The sequence below is a fragment of the Euleptes europaea genome, chromosome 10 (genome assembly GCF_029931775.1).
Source record: "Euleptes europaea isolate rEulEur1 chromosome 10, rEulEur1.hap1, whole genome shotgun sequence".
In the NCBI taxonomy this organism is placed as follows: domain Eukaryota; kingdom Metazoa; phylum Chordata; class Lepidosauria; order Squamata; family Sphaerodactylidae; genus Euleptes; species Euleptes europaea.
In genome coordinates this window covers 17,354,182-17,372,087 of record NC_079321.1, presented here as the reverse complement: position 1 = coordinate 17,372,087, position 17,906 = coordinate 17,354,182, and the positions used below count along the sequence as shown (strand labels likewise).

The 17,906-nt window shown below is 43.5% G+C and overlaps 1 protein-coding gene across 1 annotated transcript; it reads left to right on the top strand.

Moving 5' to 3' along the window:
- Positions 1–7,003: 7,003 nt before the first annotated feature.
- On the top strand, positions 7,004–15,420 carry LOC130483327 (GDNF-inducible zinc finger protein 1-like). Its single transcript, XM_056856028.1, has 6 exons — positions 7,004–8,274; positions 8,698–9,582; positions 10,570–10,664; positions 11,235–11,402; positions 11,812–11,969; positions 15,172–15,420. Exons 1-6 carry the CDS (start codon positions 7,004–7,006, stop codon positions 15,409–15,411), a joined length of 2,817 nt encoding a protein of 938 aa, XP_056712006.1. The 3' UTR covers positions 15,412–15,420.
- The last annotated feature ends 2,486 nt before the right edge of the window (positions 15,421–17,906 follow it).

Below are 17,906 nucleotides of genomic sequence, written 5' to 3'. Positions count from 1 at the left end.
AGTCCAAATGTTGTCTGGACTTGTAATAGATCTATACAGTGATGAGCCGTTCAGTGTTTGGGACTGTTAAAGAAAAGAATCTCCTTGGCTCTTTAAGGATTATAAGTGAAGTCGGAATGGAAATGTGGATATGAAGAGCTAGGTTAGAGTTGACACTTGTAAGATTTGGGGTTTATAGTTAGAAATGTGATTGGCACCATTTGTGAATGTATTTTGTATGTTGGCATTTTGTGAAATGTTAAAATGTGTAGATTTATAGCTGATTAAAGTACTGTTCTTTTAGAAATATTTACTTTAGATTATAGCCATAGTTGCTGTTTGCTTTTGATAGTCACCCACCTGGAGGTTGGCAACCTTAGGCAGAACACAGGTCCTGTGTCTCCCTCCACCCTAGTTAGTTAGAGCAGATTAGGACACTATATTTATCCTATCTAGAAATTGAGTTCCTATAATAAATCAAGTATATTAGTTTGAATAGGTAAAAGGGTCAGAGTAATTTTGTTCCTGGCACACACAGAGACTAGATGGGGTTTGCTGCGCACCATAGCCTTTGAGCACTCTGCTGAATTACTCCATTTCACATGAAAAAATCTGCCAAGGCAGAAAAAAATCTGCCAAGGGCACTTTCATTCCTAAAGCACTCCCAGATTCCAAGGATATTTCAAGGCCAGCCCTGCGCAAAGTGGATACCCGCACTCCAGACAAATTGGCCCACCTGTGTCATTAACACAATTTCAGCTGGGTGACAAAACCTTGGCCAGAATCCATCCCAATTCAAGCACTTTTCGGTCCTACTGATTTGTGGATTATGTTTAAGCATCTTCTTAACTCGCGCATAGGTTAAGGGTTGCCAGTCGCCAGGTGGGGCCTAAAGTTCTGTTGGAATTTCAACTGATCTTCAGACTACAGAGATCAGTTCGTCTCAGAAATATGGCAGCTTTTGGAGTTTGGATTTCCAAGTTTCCTTCCTGGCCTCCGTTTCCCAAATCTTCAGGAATTTCCCTACCCAGAGTTGCAACCATATGAGACTTTAAAAGTGCTTCATGCTAGATCGTGTGTTTTCTGCCGGGCCTGACAATTGTTTAGCGACACGTTTTTACCTATTGCTCTTTTATGGTCTGTTTCAATATATGTTTACGGTTTTTATGATCAACATAAAACAAATCATATAACCAACAAGCATGTATTGAAAATAGGCTGTAAAACCACAGTTAGTTAAAAACAACCACCACATGACTAATCCATGGGTTTAATTGACAGGTTCCTGTTTGGCTGTATCCTGTCTTTTATCCACTTTATTGTGTAAAGCCAGCATGTGGATATGTTTTGAAAGAAATAACAAGATCAATACTTTTAGGCTCCAGTATAAACAAAGAACCAGGGTTGTCCTGGCCCTTTAAACCAGAATACAGAAATATATATAGGGTTGCCTATATATATTTTGGGGATTACAACTGATCTCCAGACAACAGAAATCAGTTCCCCTGGGGGAAATGGCTGCTTTGGAGAGGGCACTATGGCATTATACTCTGCAGATGTATTATGCCTCTTCCCAAATCCTGCCTTCCCCAGGATCCACCCACCAGATCTCCAGGTATTTCCCAAGCAGGTCCTGGCAACTTGTGGCACCTTAGAAGCTCACAGATTTATTGCGGATAAAGATTTTGTGAAAGTTCTTGTAGGTTATCCGGGCCGTGTGACCGTGGTCTTGGTATTTTATTTCCTGACGTTAACGTTAACGTCAGGAAAGAAAATACCAAGACCACGGTCACACACAGGGCCGGATTTAGGTTTGATGAGGCCCTAAGCTATTGAAGGTAATGGGGCCCTTTATATGTCCAGCTGTCCTTTGTCAACAACAAATTGTCGCTGTTCTTTGTGTTGAATATATGGTATATGGTAATGTATGGACCTAATAGGTATCTAAAGCCATTTGCACAACAAAATATGTATTTTATCAAAGTAATTGTTGAACTGAAATACAATTAAAAAGAAGTATATTAATAGTGAAATAATTATTATTTCCTTTAATTTTTGGGGGGGGCAAGAGAGTGGGGCCCTAAGCTATAGCTTGTTTAGCTTATGCGTAAATCTCACACAGCCCGGATAACCTACAAGAACCGATGAACTCTGACCGTGAAAGCCTTCAACAATATTTCGTGAAAGCTTTAGTCACAAATATATCTGTTGGCCCCTAAGGTGCCAACAGAATTAGTGGGGGAGAGCAGCTGCGTTTGCAGGAAAAAAACAAACAAACAGGCGTCCGGTGGCACTTTAAGGACTAACAGCATTTTACAGGTGGCATGGTTACTTATGGTAAGATAAACTAAGAAATCATACAGCTTTTCAACATCACATCGTAAAATCTTCTTTAATAAAAAACTTGGCTAAGATAGAAGCATCTACTAGAAACCAGAACACCTTTATGGATCTCTACATAAGAAATGCTAACGCTGCGGCCATTGAGGCCATCCCAGTTTGTAACTTACCATGACCTTTTGGTATGGGAAGGTAATAAACGTGCCCTAAAAGATCAAGAAGAGCTCAAAGGACACCTGACTTTGGTTTCAATATCATCAGATACAATCTGTATATATATGAATATGAAATAGGATGTGTTAAGGACTAGGATATTAAAAACGGATGTGTTAAGGACTAACAACATTTTATTCCAGCGTAGGTTTTGGTGGACTAGAGTCCAAGTGGGCCAGAATAAAATATTACTCTTTACGGAACAGATATAGGCTATTGTTTAATTCAGAAACGGAACAGAAACAGACATCTTCCCCGCCTTGTCCAGCAGGTGGCGACAGCAACTTAAAAACACTAAAGCGGCCACAAGGGATGATCGGTGCCATTCTTAAAGATGGCTCCTACAGCCTTTCCCAACGGTGGCCGAGGGCGTCGTTTCCCACGAGAAAGATGGCCGACCACTCAAGGAAAGGTGGTTCCGGCTGCTACGGCGGCCGCCACGGGTCGTTTTAACACCTCTCTTCGGTTGATGGGCGGGGCGTCTCCCTGACGTCGCCGAGGGGGCGGGGGAAACGGGCTGCAGGGGAGCTTGTAGGGGCCGCTGGCTGTGACGTCTGCCGGCGGCCGAACCTCGCAGGTGGTGCCTGGCCGGGGAAACCCCCTTGGACGTCAAAGCCAAGCAGGTAAGCGGAGCCCTGCAGGAGCAGCCCAAGGAAAGGGTCACCGTCTAGTCCACCACCCTCTTTCCAACCGTGGCAAGCCAGGTGCCTTCAGGGAGCCAAGAGCCTTCCTTCGTGGTTTACCCTCTCCCCGGCAGTTGGAGGTCAGGGATAGACTGCCTCTGAACGTGGATGTTCCATTAGCCACGGAGGCTAATGGAAGTTGATAGACCTCACCAGAGATTGCTCTCTCTCTCACACACGCGCACCTTTTTAAGCCAGTGGTTATAATCACATCTTGTAAGCAGCAGATCCCTACAAGTTTACTGTGTATTGGGTGAAGAGCTTTATTTGGTCTCTCTTGCCTGTTACTGCAAGACGGCTTCATTGAGAAGCCCCTTGTTACGTGTAACCCAGGCATGATTTTATAGATTTCTACCATCTTCCCTGTTACGTGTAACCCAGGCATGATTTTATAGATTTCTACCATGTTCCCTGTTAACGTGTAACCCAGGCATGATTTTATAGATTTCTACCATCTTCCCTGTTACGTGTAACCCAGGCATGATTTTATAGATTTCTACCATGTTCCCTGTTAACGTGTAACCCAGGCATGATTTTATAGATTTCTACCATCTTCCCTGTTAACGTGTAACCCAGGCATGATTTTATAGATTTCTACCACCTTCCCTGTTACGTGTAACCCAGGCATGATTTTATAGATTTCTACCATGTTCCCTGTTACGTGTAACCCAGGCATGATTTAATAGATTTCTACCATGTTCCCTGTTACGTGTAACCCAGGCATGATTTTATAGATTTCTACCATGTTCCCACTTTCTACAGAAAGCCTCAACTCTAGCCTTTCCTAGCAGGGAAGCCGCTTTCCTCATGCCCTCCACAGGAATAAATATGGGAAACGTAAGTGGCAAAGTTTCCTCCATCCCTTTTCCAAACTGCAGTTTGTGTATTTAGCAGAACCAAGGGATCAAGCTTTCCCTGGCCTGTATCGCTTCCAGCTGGTGTATTTGAATGCTTATCTGCAAAATAAAATCCCCTTCTTGTATGCAGAAAGCTAGTATGTCAGGAAGAACTTTTTCCTTGGCACAAAGCTGTTCTTACATGTGTGGGCCTTTCCCATAGGCCAGTGCTGAAGACTACAAAAGCTGCTTTGTGCCACGAAGAAGAAGAGTTGGTTTTTATATGCTGACTTTCTCTACTACTTAAGGAAGAATCAAACCGACTTACAATCACCTTCCCTTCCCCACAACAGACACCTTGTGAGGTAGGTGGGGCTGAGAGACCTCTAAAAGAACTGTGAATAGCCCAAGGTTATCCAGCTGGCTTCATGTGTATGAGAGGGGAAACCAATCCGGTGCACCAGATTAGCATCTACCGCTCATGTGGAGGAGTGGGGAATCAAACCCAGTTCTCCAGATCAGAGTCCACCGCTCCAAACCACCGCTCTTAACCACTACACCACACTGGTAAGGTATAAATGCTTTTTAAAATAAATATAAATGTCTATGTGAGCCTTAATTTATTCATGAGGTTAGTGTTGTTTTTATCCTGCTGTCCCTCCAATGAGCCCAGGGAGGCATACACAGATCTCCTCTCTTCCCATTTATCCTGACAACAAACTATGAGGTAGGTTAGTCTGGGAGAGGGGGAGACGGGGTTAAGGCCCCCCAATAAGTTTCATGACAAGTGGGGATCTGAACCTAGGTCTCCACTGTCCTGGTCCAGCATCCTAACTGTTTCACTACCCTTGTTCAAAGTGGTGAAGTGGTTAGCATGTCAGACTAGGATCTGGGAGACCCAGGTTCACTCTATCATGGAAGCTTGCTGGGTGATCTTGGACTATTCAGACACACTCAGCCTAACCTATGTCACAGGGTTGTGGTAGTATAAAATGGAGAACAGCGGCTGTAAACCACTTTGGATTGTTTCTTTGAAACGATTTCCTGCCCCCTCAACACATATTTAGCTGTATTAAAAATGCACAAGTACTCTTTACATTTCCATGTTTGCCATGGTTTTTAGGCAGGTGTCCTCTCAGTTTTGCAGAGGTTGTACACTGCAATTGATAATAAGTTATTCTTAAGGCCTAATGCACTAAGCATAAACAACGTTTAAACAAACGTCTTACCTTTATCTGATCGCACTCTATGGTCCTGGAAATGATTTGAAAACGCCAAATGTCTGTGCTTTCAACATACGCTTATAGTACGATGTTTCCACTTCCTCCGTTTCAGGGTCGTTTTACCCTGAGGAGCGTATACCTTTAAAACGTTGCATATCTCTCCGCCACTCTGTAGTCAGCTGTGTAGCCCTCCTCCCCTCCCAATCCCCCCCCACAGGAATAAAGGGAATAAAATTCCGTTGCATTTAGCAGGGCTGCGTTTCCTAAAGTTGCACACACATGCTTCTCTACCCCACTCCTCTGAAGCTTTCCCTGGAATTAACACTTCGCGCTCCAAACAGCCACAGCAAACCCTGTTGTTTGGTCTGGGGAATTTCACCTTTCACACACAAGCCTGAGCCCAAGAACCGGCTGCCTTGGAGCCCTTTGAAATTGAGAAGGACTCCCCTCCCCTGGCTCTGCTAGCACAGCAAGAGAGAGAAATTTATGGGTAAAGGAAAGTATTGACACTCTAGAGCCGATCATGCTCCTGCCTCTCTCAAGGGAAGGGTGGAATGTTTTACAGCAACAATGGAATACTGGCTCTTTGTACCAAGCACCCCTTTTCCTTGCACAGGGCGGCAGTCACCAGAAGATCGGCTTAAAAAAGGGGGTGCTTGGATTTAAATTGGGAAGTATTGAAGGTTACGTTTTGTTCTAATTCATTTGATTAAGGTAGAAATATTAAGATTAATGATTTAGATTTTAAGAATTGTAATCTAATTTATATACGAAGTATTCCATTGAATTAGAAATTAAATGCAAAGGTGACAATAAAGTTATCAAATAGATAGAGGAGGAGAGAGGGGAAGTCAACGTAAAAATATGAATTATTTAGTTATATAGAATAGAGAAATATTGTTTATATCATATAATTATCTTAATAAATGATGGAAACTACTGTAATATAAAAAAATATGTTATAAAAAAGGGGGGAATTAACAGTGGGGAAGGGGGAAGCTTGTCGCACTTCCATGATGTCATGGATTATGCAACTCTCCCCAGGGAGAAACGCAGACCGGCAGAATTACAATACAGCGAGGGAGAAGTGAAGATGCGGAGGGGAAATTTGAAAGCACAGCCAAACAGTGTAGTTCGAGCACGGCGATAATGTGTAGTAGGTAAAAGGTGCGTTAAGGCTCCTTTTCTAAAGTGGCTGACATCAATGGGCTTAAACTGGAGTATTTCTCGTATAGGAGTGCACTAAAATAAAACTATCTAACCCGACCTGGATGGCCCAGGCTAGCCTGGTCTTGTCAGATCTCAGAAGCTAAGCAGGGTTGGCCCTGGGTAATATTTTGGATGGGAGGCCTCCAAGGAATACCAGGGTCATGAGGCAGAGGCAGGCAATGGCAAAACACCTCTGAATGTCTCTCGCCTTGAAAACCTTACAGAGTTGCCCATAAGTTAGCTGTGACTTGACAGCAAAAGCAAACAAACCCAAAGCAGAGGCTGAAATATAGTGGCCTGCCCAAGGCTACCCACTAGACTAAAATATGAAACAAGTCTGCCAGGACCCAGTTTAACTCCATCTATAGTAACACCAGTTATAGAGTCCTTTGAATTCATAAAATGTGACCAGGTACGAGAAGTTAGTTACTGGTGTGGTTGCTTGGGACAATGAAATTGAATGAGAGATATTAGATACTCTGTTAAAAGTTTTCTGATGTACTCTCTTCTGTGTGATAGGATGGAGAAGGAAAAAATCTCAGTGAAATCCAACGTTGCGGCTGCTAATCTTCTGAGAGCGCTCCATTCTCTCTATCAGTTTGGTCACTTCTGCGACATGACCATTCACATAGATGGTCCTGGAAGCCAAGAGGACTTTTTCGTTCACAAAGCTGTACTGGCAGCTTCCAGCAATTACTTTAAAAGCTTGTTCCTTAAAGACAAGATGCTGAATGCCAAGCAATGCAGTGTGACACTCCAGGACGTTCGCGCCGAAGAATTTGTCTCCTTCCTGAAGTTTGTCTACACAACAGAAGTAGAAATCGAGGTGGACCGGCTGCACCGGATGAAGGTGGTGGCCGAAAGATTGGAATGCAAGGATCTTCTGGATGCCTTGGAAGCAATGAAGGCCGAGGGCCAAAAAGAGTTGGATTTGAGTGTTCGTTTTAAAAGACCTGAAAGGTCTCTGTGGAGCCAGGCTGAACAAAGAGGAGACCGGGAACAGAGCGAATCATCCCAAATTTTGGCAAAGCCTATAAAGAGAAACCTCTGGGACAGAAAGAAGCATGCAAAAGTGTCAACTAGCCATGACTTCCCTGAAAGTGCATTGGGACAGTTGAACAAAGATGGGGTCGCTCCTGGTGAGACTGAAGATGAGAAAGGGATGTCACCCGGACGTTACAAGGGAGAGAAGCCGAAGGCTCCCAACATAGGCAGCGGCACCCAAGAAGAAAACAAACCTTCAAATCAGGTGGACTCAACGTGGGTAGTCAACAAGATGCTTCCTGGCCAGAAGGAGGGTCAAAATGGGTTGATTCTTAGCAGAACAAAGCTTAGAAAATCACCACACAGCATATCCAAAGTCTTGCCGCAGATGTACGCATGTGACATGTGTGACCGCTCCTTCCGCTTTGCCAAACAGTACCAGTCGCACGCGGAGCTGGAGCATGGCCTGAATCTGGCCGTTGAGCATAGCTGCCATGTGTGCAGCCAGCTCATTGCCAGCAGCCAAGACCTGAAACAGCACGGGCTCGCCGCTCACAGCAACGAGCGCCGCTTCCCTTGCTTGCTGTGCGAAAAAAAATTTCAGCACCAGAAGGACATTGACGGCCACATCCGGAGGGTGCATGCAAAGAAGCAGAGTCCCCAGAGGTGCCCCTACTGTGACAAGGTTATCAGCTCCAAATGCAGCTTGATGGTTCACATTCGAATGCACACAGGAGAGAAGCCTTATAAATGCAAGTGCTGCCCGGCGAGCTTTGCTCAGAGGTCTTCCTTTAATGCTCATGTGAGGTACAGTCTTCTTTGGGTATTGGTGACAGGCTTTCAAAATTCTCAGCTGCCAGAATTTTTTCAGTCTTATAGTCAGATAATATAGTTGAATGTTTTAGATTGGGAGCCAGAGTGGTGTAGCGGTTAAGAGTGGTGGCTTGGAGTGGTGAACTCTGATCTGGAGAATTTGGTTTGATTCCCTGCTCCTCCACATGAGCGACGGAGGCTAATCTGGTTAACTGGATTTGTTTCCCCGCTCCTATACATGAAGCCAGCATGCGTGACCGTGGGCTAGTCACACTCTCTCAGCCCCACCTACCTCACAGGGTGTCTGTTGTGGGGAGGGGAAGGGAAGGTGATTGTAAGCCAGTTTGATTCTTCCTTCAGTGGTAGAGAAAGTCGGCATTTAAAAACCAACTCTTCTTCTTTTCCCCCACCCAATAGGAAAATACATGAAAACTGGCAAGATCAGAAACTCCTGCCAGGTTGCTGGATGACAGTGCCACCAGCAGACAGAGTGGGCACAGCAGATGGTGAATGTAATGTTACTAATGAAGCGTGTGTCGAGGTACCAAACACTGACTTGCAAAGAGAATACACGGGTGAAAAAACATGGGCGCTTGAGAGAGAATTGAGGAGTTTGGCTGTAGAAGCAGAGTCTGGCAATCAAGACGAGCTGGAGCAACATGACGAATCTGGCGTTAAAAGGGGAAATTTTGCGATGGCTGTCGGAGGAGAAGAGAGAGGGAATTCTGAGACAGACAGACATGACAATGGCAATCACAAGGGGCTCTCTTTAGATGAGGACGATGATTGCTTGAATGACCCCCATGCAGAAGAAAATGAACTGAATGATGAGCGCAAAGTGAGGAAAGACACTAAAAATAAGGTAACAAAGAGAGCAGCCTACGTTATCACGTGCAACGAATGTGCCGAAAAATTTGTATCACGTAAAAAGTATGTCGACCATTGCAAAGATGTCCATCACGCTTTGCCTGGGAAAGCGTATCAGTGTGATGTTTGCAACAAGTCCTTCGCTAGTTACAACAGCTGGAAGGAGCACAGAGCGTGTGTCCATACAGAAGACAGGCAGTTTGCCTGCACACTCTGCAACGCCACCTTTAAAAGGAAGAGGGATGTGAGAACACACTACATGCGGAAGCATGAAGGGCGCGTGAAGCGTCCCCTGTGCTCCGTGTGTGGGAAGATCTTGAGTTCAAGGACGGCGCTGGTGTTTCATATGAGAACCCACACTGGGGAGAAGCCATACCAGTGTGGAGTTTGCTGCTCAAGATTTGCTCAGCCGTCACAGCTGAAGATTCATACCAGGTCAGATTGTGTTGCTTCATTTTTCTCCTCCTTTGTGAACCCTGCTTGCATCTCTTGGGTTGGTGCAAGCAATGAATAGCAACTGAATGGTAAAATGGAGATCCAGTGAGCTTGGGCAATCTGTGGGTAAGAAAATTTTTTGGGGGGTGGGCAGACATGACCTCTCAGAACTATTTGGGTGGTGATGGAATTGGGATGTGTCTCGGTTCTAGTATTAAAAAGAACTGCCAGCCTGTATTGTGCACGATGGACATGAGCATCACAAAATCTTTGCAAGAAACGTAGTCACAAAATCTTTGCCAAGAAAAGCATTAATCTGTTCTCCATGACCTAAATCATATACAAAGTGGGCCTTGGCCTGTACTTAAATAAGATGAAGGAACACGTCCCTAGCTGGTTTGAAGTCATACATGCATAGAGTCTATGTTGTGATATGAGAGGATGCTTCACTCAAGTATTTATGTCAGAATTTTCTCCTTTGCTTTGTGAATGCTGGGCTGTACTTCATGGATGCTCAGAAGTCCAGGTCAAACTGCCAGTACAGGTAGCCTGGTCAAAGGAGAGAGGTGAACTCCTTGTTGAAGTCTAGAAGATCTAAGACCAATGCCAGCAATCTAAATCTCTCATTCCTAGGGGTAAAAACAAAGGTTTGAGGGCTCATTTTATCACATGTGGACTCTGGTGAGCAGGTGTGAACTTGTGGCTTCCCTCAGGTTCCAGTTCAGACTAGGACTTTGCACAGCTTCGCCCATGGCTTTACTTCTCAGCCTTGGCAGCAAAGTGGACTACAAATCTCAATGATGGTCATCTATTCCAAACCCCCTGATGGAGGCAGGCTCCATATTGTGAATGTGAAGTCTCATTTCCTTGCAAACTTTGTCTCTTGCCTGGGGGGGAGTTAATCTATCTGTAACATTGAGTAGGAAATTTCAGTATGAATTAACATTCAGTTGCTTTCTCAATATTTTCTGACTCTTCTGAATGCAGGTCCCATACAGGTGAGAAGCCATATATTTGTGAGGACTGTGGGGCGTGTTTTGCGGACAAAGGCAAGCTGAATGGTCACAAGAGGACACATACGGGTAGGAGTTTTATCTCCATTTCCTTGAGCATGGCAGAGGGCAGTACATACTGATGTGTAATTATTAAAACAGCGAATGAAGATGTGTAATCATTGAAATAGCAAATGAAGGAATGTATACCTCAAAAGGAGAAGAGTTGGTTTTTATATGCCGATTTTCTCTACCACTTAAGGAAGAATCAAACCGGCTTACAATCTCCTTCCCTTCCCCTCCCCACAACAGACACCCTGTGAGGTAGGTGGGGCTGAGAGAGCTCTAAAACAGTTGTTACTAGCCCAAGGTCACCCAGCTGGCTTCGTGTGTAAGAGTGGAGAAACCAACCCAGTCCATCAGATTAGCGTCCGACGCTCATGTGGAGGAGTGGGGAATCAAACCCAGTTCTCCAGATTCGAGTCCACCACTCCAAACCACCATTCTTAACCACTATACCACTCTGGCTCATGAGAACATGATTAAAATATGTTTGAGAGAGTCTGGTGGCTACGAATGGAGAAAAAGCTGCCTAGATTCTTTTGAAAAATCTCCCATGGCTGACGAGTAACAGAAATGGTTTGTTCGTTTCCTTTGCAGGAGAGCGTCTCTTTAAATGTGATGTGTGCGGAAAACATTTTGCCACCAATGAATACTTAAAATGCCACAAGCGTTGCCACATGGGAGCCAAACCGTATAAGTGTGACGTCTGTGGGAAAACGTTTGGACTGCGAGCCTCTTTAGCCCAACACAGTAATGTTCATGCAGGTAAGAAATGTTCTTTGGGGACAGAGGAGAGGACTGAGGTGACAGGCGTGCACAAAGAAAGTTGAGATGGAAACGGCTGTCAAAAGTCATCTTATCAGGGGTTTCTCAGAGCCCTTCTCTGATTAAATTTCCTAGCAATGATTACTAGGAGCCACTTCACACTGCTTCTAAAAGCCATTTAAGCTTCCAGTAATCTTGTTAAGTCGTAAAAACCAAAGATCTTAGCAACAGAAATACCCAATTAAATGTAGAAGCATTCAGGTAAAGCTGTTGTAGATACCACAGATATATAGGCTGTTTAGTATCCTTGTGATTAAAAATGCTAGACCTTTAGTGCAAATGGTACCATTTCAGAAATCAGAGAATGCACCCTATCATTCTTGGGGTGTTTTTTTTTTTCTGCCTCCAGAGACGCCTCCTTATTTCTGTGAGCAGTGTGGGAAGACCTTCACTCAGCAGGGTGCCCTGAGGCGTCACCAGCGAATTCACACTGGAGAAAAGCCGTACAAATGCAGGGCTTGCGAGAGAACCTTCACTGACATGTCCACCTTGAGGAGACATGTGCTGGTATGTATGTGAGGTTTGTGCTAGACATTTTAGTAAGGCCAAAAAGGTAGGCAAGCTTTTTTCAGCCACTTTCTTTCCCAATTTTTTCCCCTCAGTGTTGAACCTTTGAAAAGCATAAGGCAAAAGCCATCTTTATATATCTGTCATAACACTAGAACTCGGGGATACCCAATGAAGTTTAGAATTGCCAGGAATTAGGGCGGGATATAAATGCAATAAATAAGTATGTTGCTGTGCAGTAGATTCAGGACAGAACAAAGATGCTTCACCCAAGAGGGAATTCATAATCAAATTATGCAGTGACGGCCACTGGGGTTTGGAGGTGGTGAAAAGTGCTGTCAAGTTGCAGCTGACTTATGGTGACCCTGAAGAGTTTTCAAGGCAAGAGACAAACAGAGAGGGTTTGCCATTGGCTGCCTCTGTGTAGCAACCCTGGACTTGCTTGGTGGTCTCCCATCCGAGTACTAACCAGGGACGACCCTGCTTAACTTCTGAGGTTTGATGAGATCAGGCTAGCCTGGCCCATCCGCAGGGCCGGATTTAGGTTTGATGAGGCCCTAAGCTATTGAAGGTAATGGGGCCCTTTATATGTCCAGCTGTCCTTTGTCAACAACAAATTGTCACTGTTTTTTGTGTTGAATATATGCTATATGGTAATTTATGGACCTAATAGGTGTCTAAAGCCATTTGCACATAACAAAATGAACCGTCTGAGTTCTGACACTCTGACGGACCTTTTTCTATCCAGTATACAATGTCATCTTTGCTTAAATCACCCCATAGCCCAACATCATTCTGTTCGTATTTTGATGTTGAATGTTCTGTGCTTGTACTACTCTCTGGTTGGTCAATCTGAATATTTCCTGCTTCAGTCATTGAAGCAGATTCTATAGAACTAGATGTACCAGGTTCTGTATCAGGAATGGGACGAATATCACATGACTGACTCGCTGTGGTATAGGCTTTGGGTTCATCAGGCCCCTTATCTGTCTTTGTAAAGAAGTTATCTAATTTGGGCAATTTGCTAAGCTCTTCTTCAGCTTTCTGCTTCTCCTTCCTCTTTTGAGCTCCATTTTTATAACTTCTGGTTGACATTTTAGAAACTAAGAAAAATATTTAATATAATTATAATATTTATATATAGTATAGTAGCAAGTGGGGGTAATAGGGAACTGTACTAGTAAATAATAATATAGGCCTACTACTACATACTAAAGATGAATATTTTTTCTAAAGTAATTTTATAATGGGATCAAAATAAATAAATTATGTATCACATGAAATCAATCAGTAGGCATAAGACTCATACCCTTCGTCTATGCTGCCTGATCATCAGTCTACAAGCACTCTTTAATATTAGATAATAGGTACAACAGCTTGACCTACATTCAACTGTGCTGCACTGCAGTCTGCAGCTGCATGCTACATGTTGCCATGCAACCAGTCCATGCAGAATGTAGGCACCCTATATATAGAAGTGAGCAAACCAGTGATATTTTAGGGAGCAGGCTAGCAAGCGGGGCCCATTACTTACATTATAGGAGCCTACACAACACAAAACGCTGTAGCTGTATGTAGGTTTTATTTTATTTGTTTTTTATCTTATATTTTGGAAATGTACATTGTTTTTTTTCCTTTAAATTTTTTTGGGGGGCCCAAGAGAGTGGGGCCCTAAGCTATAGCTTGTTTAGCTTATACGTAAATCTGACACAAATGGCCCATCCAGGTTAGGGTACTGAGAATTAGGTTGTTTAAAAAAGGGATTTGAGACATTCATGGAGGAGGAGGAGTTTTATCAATGGCTATTAGCCATGATGCCTAAATACGACATCCACACTTTGAGCACCAGTCGCTGGAGGATGATGACAGAGGAAAGGCAACGGTGTCCTCCTTATAGGCTTCCTAGAGGCATCTGGTAGTCCAAGATGTAGACTAGTTGGTCTGTTCCTCCAGAGCTGGTCATTGTCAATCTGACAGCAATAGGAGGGCTCATTGTGTGAATCAGAAAATCTCCTGGGAGAGCCACTCAGGGCTAAAGTATACCTTTCTGCCCCAGGTTTGCACAAAAATATCAACAGTTGGAGGGAAAATACCTAATAATTTGGGGTTAAAAACCTCCAGAAAGCAGCCAGTAACATCTGCACAAGGTAGAAACCCCCCACACACACCAAAATCTTGGGTTGCCTAGAAACCCAAGATGCCAAGCAAAAAAATGTGTGTGTGGGGAGGGGGAGGGAAGTAGGGACAAGCTCTGGGAAGTCAATGACTGGCAAGTCTGGAGGGGCAACAGAAATAAAAGAACAGGGGGAGAAGTAGGAGCATGTGGGAGTGGGATTTCCCCTCCCCCACGTCCTTACAAATCTTGCGAATTCTAACAGTTTAGAGCACTTTACCGTGTGGTGAATGGTGTTGCTGTTCCTCTGTTTCCCCTCCCACACACACAGCAGTCGTCCCCCCCTGCAGGGTAGTGTTGCTGCATCTGCTGTAATGTGAAAGGGGGAAAGGAAGCAGGATGGCTGTATGGGCCAAGAGAATTAAAATCGCCCCAGGGCTTGCTGTCCTTGTCCCCAAGGAGCATAACTGTGCCATGTCCAGGGCTTATGCAGGCCTGGAAGGGAGAGGACCAGCAGTGTCCTTGCCGTGCGGCATTCCCTAGGCTGCAGTGACCACCCCAAAGCCCTTGAGAGCCAGCATGTTGAAGTGGTTAAGAGCGGTGGTTTGGAGCGGTGGACTCTGATCTGGAGAACCGGGTTGGATTCCCCACTCCTCCACATGAGCAGCGGAGGCTAATCTGGTGAACTGGGTTGGTTTCCATGCTCCTACACATGAAGCCAGCTTGGTGACCTTGGGCTAGTCATACTCTCTCAGCCCCACCTACCTCACAGGGTGTCTGTTGTAGGGGGTGAGGGAAAGTGATTGTAAGCTGCTTTGATTCGTCTTCTTGTATGGGGCAAATCATTATGAGAAGCATTAAGATGCTTGTCTCAGCATAGCCAAGCACAGGATGCAGGCTCAGAATCCCTGAATTAGCTGTTGTTTCTTCACAAGATAAACTGCTGCTGAGCCGACTTTTTAAAAAGCTTTAAGCAATCTTAATTGTACAGTATGTTCCATTTCAGGATTTTTTTGGGGGGGGGGGGTTGCCTCTAATTAATTCAGAACTTGTGTAATAAAAGCCATTTTTTTTCTTCATCGACCATAGGTCCATGATCGGAATGCTCACTGGAGGAGTTTCCTAATAGATCTTACTGTCAAAAAGGATCATAACTGGTCCAAAATAGAGACTTTGTCTAATATCTGTATGGGAGAGGACTCTACACCAATTTGGTCAGGTACACAAAGTAAAGCTTATAAACCAGAAAGTGTGAGTGTGAAAAAGGCAGAACATGTGTCATGTAATAGTGACTTAAGAGATTCTGACCATTCCCTCATGTATTTATAACTGTCAAAAGGCAAGGTTACAACACGGGCATAAGCCTTTCCTACGCATTCCTCACGTGAGAACATTCTGCCTCTGCCCACAAACTCTACAGATCAGTCACACTTGCAGTTCAGCATCCGCAGAAGGGAGGCCTCAGTGCTTGTTGATACAAAACATTGTTTTCGAGCTTGGGGGCAGATTCTCTGGGGCTGATTTCACTGGGGGACATGTCAGTAGTAAAACCAAACAGGGATGGTGGGTTACAGAGTACTGATGTGATTAGTTTTGGCATAACTGTTCTTTTGTTTTGTTTCAGAGAGCAATGCAAATAAACTTGCAAATCCCTTTAAGAAAGGGAGCGTATAACTCCCCCCCCCCAAGGTTTTGCAAGATTACATGTTTGTTTGGGGGTACATTTTGGGGGTTTTCCTTCTCCTTTGTCTCCTGTATGTAAACATTGCCATTAGGAACTAGAGGGAAGTACTCAATTGTGTGTGGGAAGGGCAATTTTATTTGTTATGTATTATTAACTGTTTCTTTGAAGAAGGGACACGGCCAAATATAGGAGAGGCTAAATGAGCGTAACTTAAAGCTGGTCTTGTGATAGGCAAAATCAGCAGTAGCTTTGGCAGGGGGTGTGTCTGTTTATATAGTTGCTGTTGGTCAGTTGCCAGTATGAAATAGGGTCACTGCCTTGGGGAGCAATCCTAAGCAATTCTACCCAGAAGTAAGTCCCCTTTTATTCAGTGGGGCTTACTTCAAGGAAGATGTTCATAGGATTGCAGCCTTGGAGTGCTCAGGAAGGGGACCCAAACTAAGGGAAAATACCTTTGTCTTGACCCAGGTATCTGGTGTGAAACAGACATGAAGAAAGGGTAGAACTCCTTGGGGTCTGATAAACATAGAAGAAGTAGAAAGTATTGCCTCCTTCAGCCCCATTCCATATTTAAATATTCAGTTCAATTTATTACGCTCATTGACCAGCAAATCAAATATTCAAAGGAATTAACACTGATTAAAAAGGTAAACCAACAATATAGCTGTTCGTAAGATATTCAAAGGGATTAACATTGATTGAAAGGTAAAAATATAACAATATATCTATACATAAAACATCAATTAGAATAAAATGTTTGCAATAAAATTAAATATTTACATTAATATTACCCATTCAGTGGTATATTCCATTTTTATTATCAGAGTTAGACCAAGTACTCCTAAGCTTAATACCTAACCTTGCATATTTGGCGACTTTATGAGTTGTCTCACTATTCCTGTCTGAAAGTATTATCTTTACTTGAGTGGATCTTTGACTAGTTGGAAGGCCAGCCAAAATGGGTAGTATCAGTTCTTGCTGAATTTGATTGTAAATCCTGAAATAAAATATCACATGTTCTATTGTATCCACACTACCATCCTGGCAAATGCATTCACCAGGCAAGTAGGTGATGTGAAAGGGATCTTTTTAAATTTGCCTTCTATCTATGCCAACAGGACTCATATTTAAATAAAACCAAGTCCCTTGCAAAGATTTCCTGAATACTTTCATGTTTCACTTGAACTGAAATGAATACACTAAAAATCTTTGCTCATCTAAGCAAGATGTTTCTCAGGTACCTGAGATTTATGTTATATAACTGCTACATGACTGTAAGACTGTAGACTTGATTACATTTCAGTGAAATCCTAAGCAGAGTTACACCATTCTAAGCCCACTGACTTCCACGGGCTTACTAGGGTTACTCTAGTAACAGACTTACGCTGCTTAAGATTGTCTGCTCAGTTATTTATGCCTCCTTTTCAATCATAAGGGTTTATAAATTTTTCAGAAAAGCAGTGTATGAATGTTTTATATTAGCACACACATATAATTTATTTATTTGCTTATTTATATATTTATTTATTCCTTATATTTATAGCCTGCCCTCATTCCCAGCAAGCCGGACTCAGAGCGGGTTACAACAATGCGTAATAAAACATCACTTAAAGCATATCTTAAAACCTCATAAAAATTCTGTACTTCATATAATTAATAAACAAGAATAGCGACCATTAGAAAAACCTGGCCAGGCAGTGAGTCCCCATAAATCAGTTGGGGGAAGGAGGGGGAGGCCAGCAAATGATGACAAGGGGGAATAAACTTGTATATATGTCTGTATTGACTGTAAAGGTAATTGCTCTGTTCCTTAGAAAGGCAAGAGGGAAAGAGCCGTGTGCACATGTAGCAGGGCTTTTGTTTGCTGTTTCTCTGGGAGTAGCCACCTCTGGCATCCATAGCAAGCAGGCTTTTGAACACAGAAGCCACTTGTGATGTGACACTGGGAGCGGCCGTACAAAACAAGAAAGCCTAAGCCTAATTCTGCAGACACTGTATGACCCCCCCTGGATCAGGACCATTTCTGTGTTAGGACTGATTTATATGCATCACTGTGAACACTTCTCGGCAGCTCAGAAATGTTTGTATATACTTTATGTACATGTATTTTTTTAAAAACTGTTCAAAAGGTCAAGTGTAT

Coding starts and splice junctions, on each gene's coding strand:
- LOC130483327 (XM_056856028.1), top strand. CDS start 7,004: ATGGAGAAGGAAAAAATCTCAGTGAAATCCAACGTTGCGGCTGCTAAT. Junction 9,583..10,569: donor CAGCTGAAGATTCATACCAG/GTCAGATTGTGT, acceptor TTCTGAATGCAG/GTCCCATACAGGTGAGAAGC. Junction 10,665..11,234: donor TCACAAGAGGACACATACGG/GTAGGAGTTTTA, acceptor TTTCCTTTGCAG/GAGAGCGTCTCTTTAAATGT.